The sequence below is a fragment of the Sinocyclocheilus anshuiensis genome, unplaced genomic scaffold (genome assembly GCF_001515605.1).
Source record: "Sinocyclocheilus anshuiensis isolate Anshui unplaced genomic scaffold, SAMN03320099.WGS_v1.1 C32534494, whole genome shotgun sequence".
Lineage (NCBI taxonomy): Eukaryota > Metazoa > Chordata > Actinopteri > Cypriniformes > Cyprinidae > Sinocyclocheilus > Sinocyclocheilus anshuiensis.
The window spans coordinates 1-1,087 of record NW_015617616.1 but is presented as its reverse complement, the minus strand read 5'-3'; the positions used below and the strand labels follow the sequence as shown (position 1 = coordinate 1,087).

The 1,087-nt window shown below is 39.3% G+C and overlaps 1 protein-coding gene across 1 annotated transcript; it reads right to left on the bottom strand.

Moving 5' to 3' along the window:
• Nucleotides 1-11: 11 nt before the first annotated feature.
• LOC107682732 (FRAS1-related extracellular matrix protein 2-like) lies at nt 12-1,081 on the bottom strand (the record flags this gene model as incomplete). Its single annotated transcript, XM_016478892.1, has 3 exons — nt 1,026-1,081; nt 593-924; nt 12-152 (listed from the first exon to the last, which is right to left on the bottom strand). Coding segments are annotated over exons 1-3 (489 nt in total), but the record flags the coding sequence as incomplete, so codon positions are not given.
• Nucleotides 1,082-1,087: the final 6 nt, after the last annotated feature.

The following is a 1,087-nucleotide window of genomic DNA, read 5'->3' as shown; positions in this document are numbered from 1 at the left end:
CATAAGATGGCAGTGTCATACACAAAGGTGAGCCGCAGCTCAGACCGTAGGTCAAAATGTTGCCAGCCGCCAACCGCAACGGGAGAGTGGAAGACATAGGACACAAACAGAGCCACCCGCAGGGTTACATAGGACTGAACAAGATTCAACACCTACGGACACAGGAACAGTGAAAAACACATTAAAAAATGTACGTGTAAACTCAATGATTTAAAAAATGCTGCTTTTGTGTGTTGATGCTGGAAATACACTTTCAAATACTCTTAGGATTTTTCAGTCTCTATATGAAGATGTTTATGATGAAAATTTGCATATCTCTTTTTTTCTATAACAAATTGTATGTTTTTAAGATATTTTATATTGTAATAATATTTCACAATATTACTGTTTTTCTAACTAAATCCAGCATAAGAGACTTCTTTTAGAAGCGTTAAAAATTCTTACAGACCCCAACCATTCAAACAGTATAAACTATATATAGAATTTTATAGTTTTTGTTTTTGTTTTTGTGATGTTACCTTAAAAAAGTTACATTGGCTTAAAATATTGATTGAACATAGCTTTGAATGACACATATTCTCGAAATCCTTACCTGTCCATCTGTGCCAATGGATCCTCCACAGTCATTCAGCAGCTCTGACATGTCGTAGTAGCTACTGAACTCCCACAGACATGCCTCCAGGTTAAGATTGCGGTAGAATCGAAGGGAATTGGTGCTACGCATGGCCACGCTGTACTGGTACGGTAAAGTCTCGCCAATAATTTCTGGGTTCTTTGTGGCGTCAGTGATGAAACCATGTGCTGTTTGGATCTCATTGAAATCCAAGAGGTTAGAGCAGCGGTGGTTACCTACTCTTGTGCCATCTGGACTAAGGGTTAGCTCAAAGTTTGAAAGGGGACGTGTGGAGATAACGGGCAGCATGCCTAAGGAAAAAAGTGTGGATATTAATATCCTGGACTTTGTAGACATTTCAGTTGACATTTGCTTACTTAGTACTGCATTGTTTGTTGAGGTGGTCACTTACCATCCATGTGAGGCATAGTAACAGTGAGTTTGATCAAATTGGGGTAGTCAGGGTCATCCGGG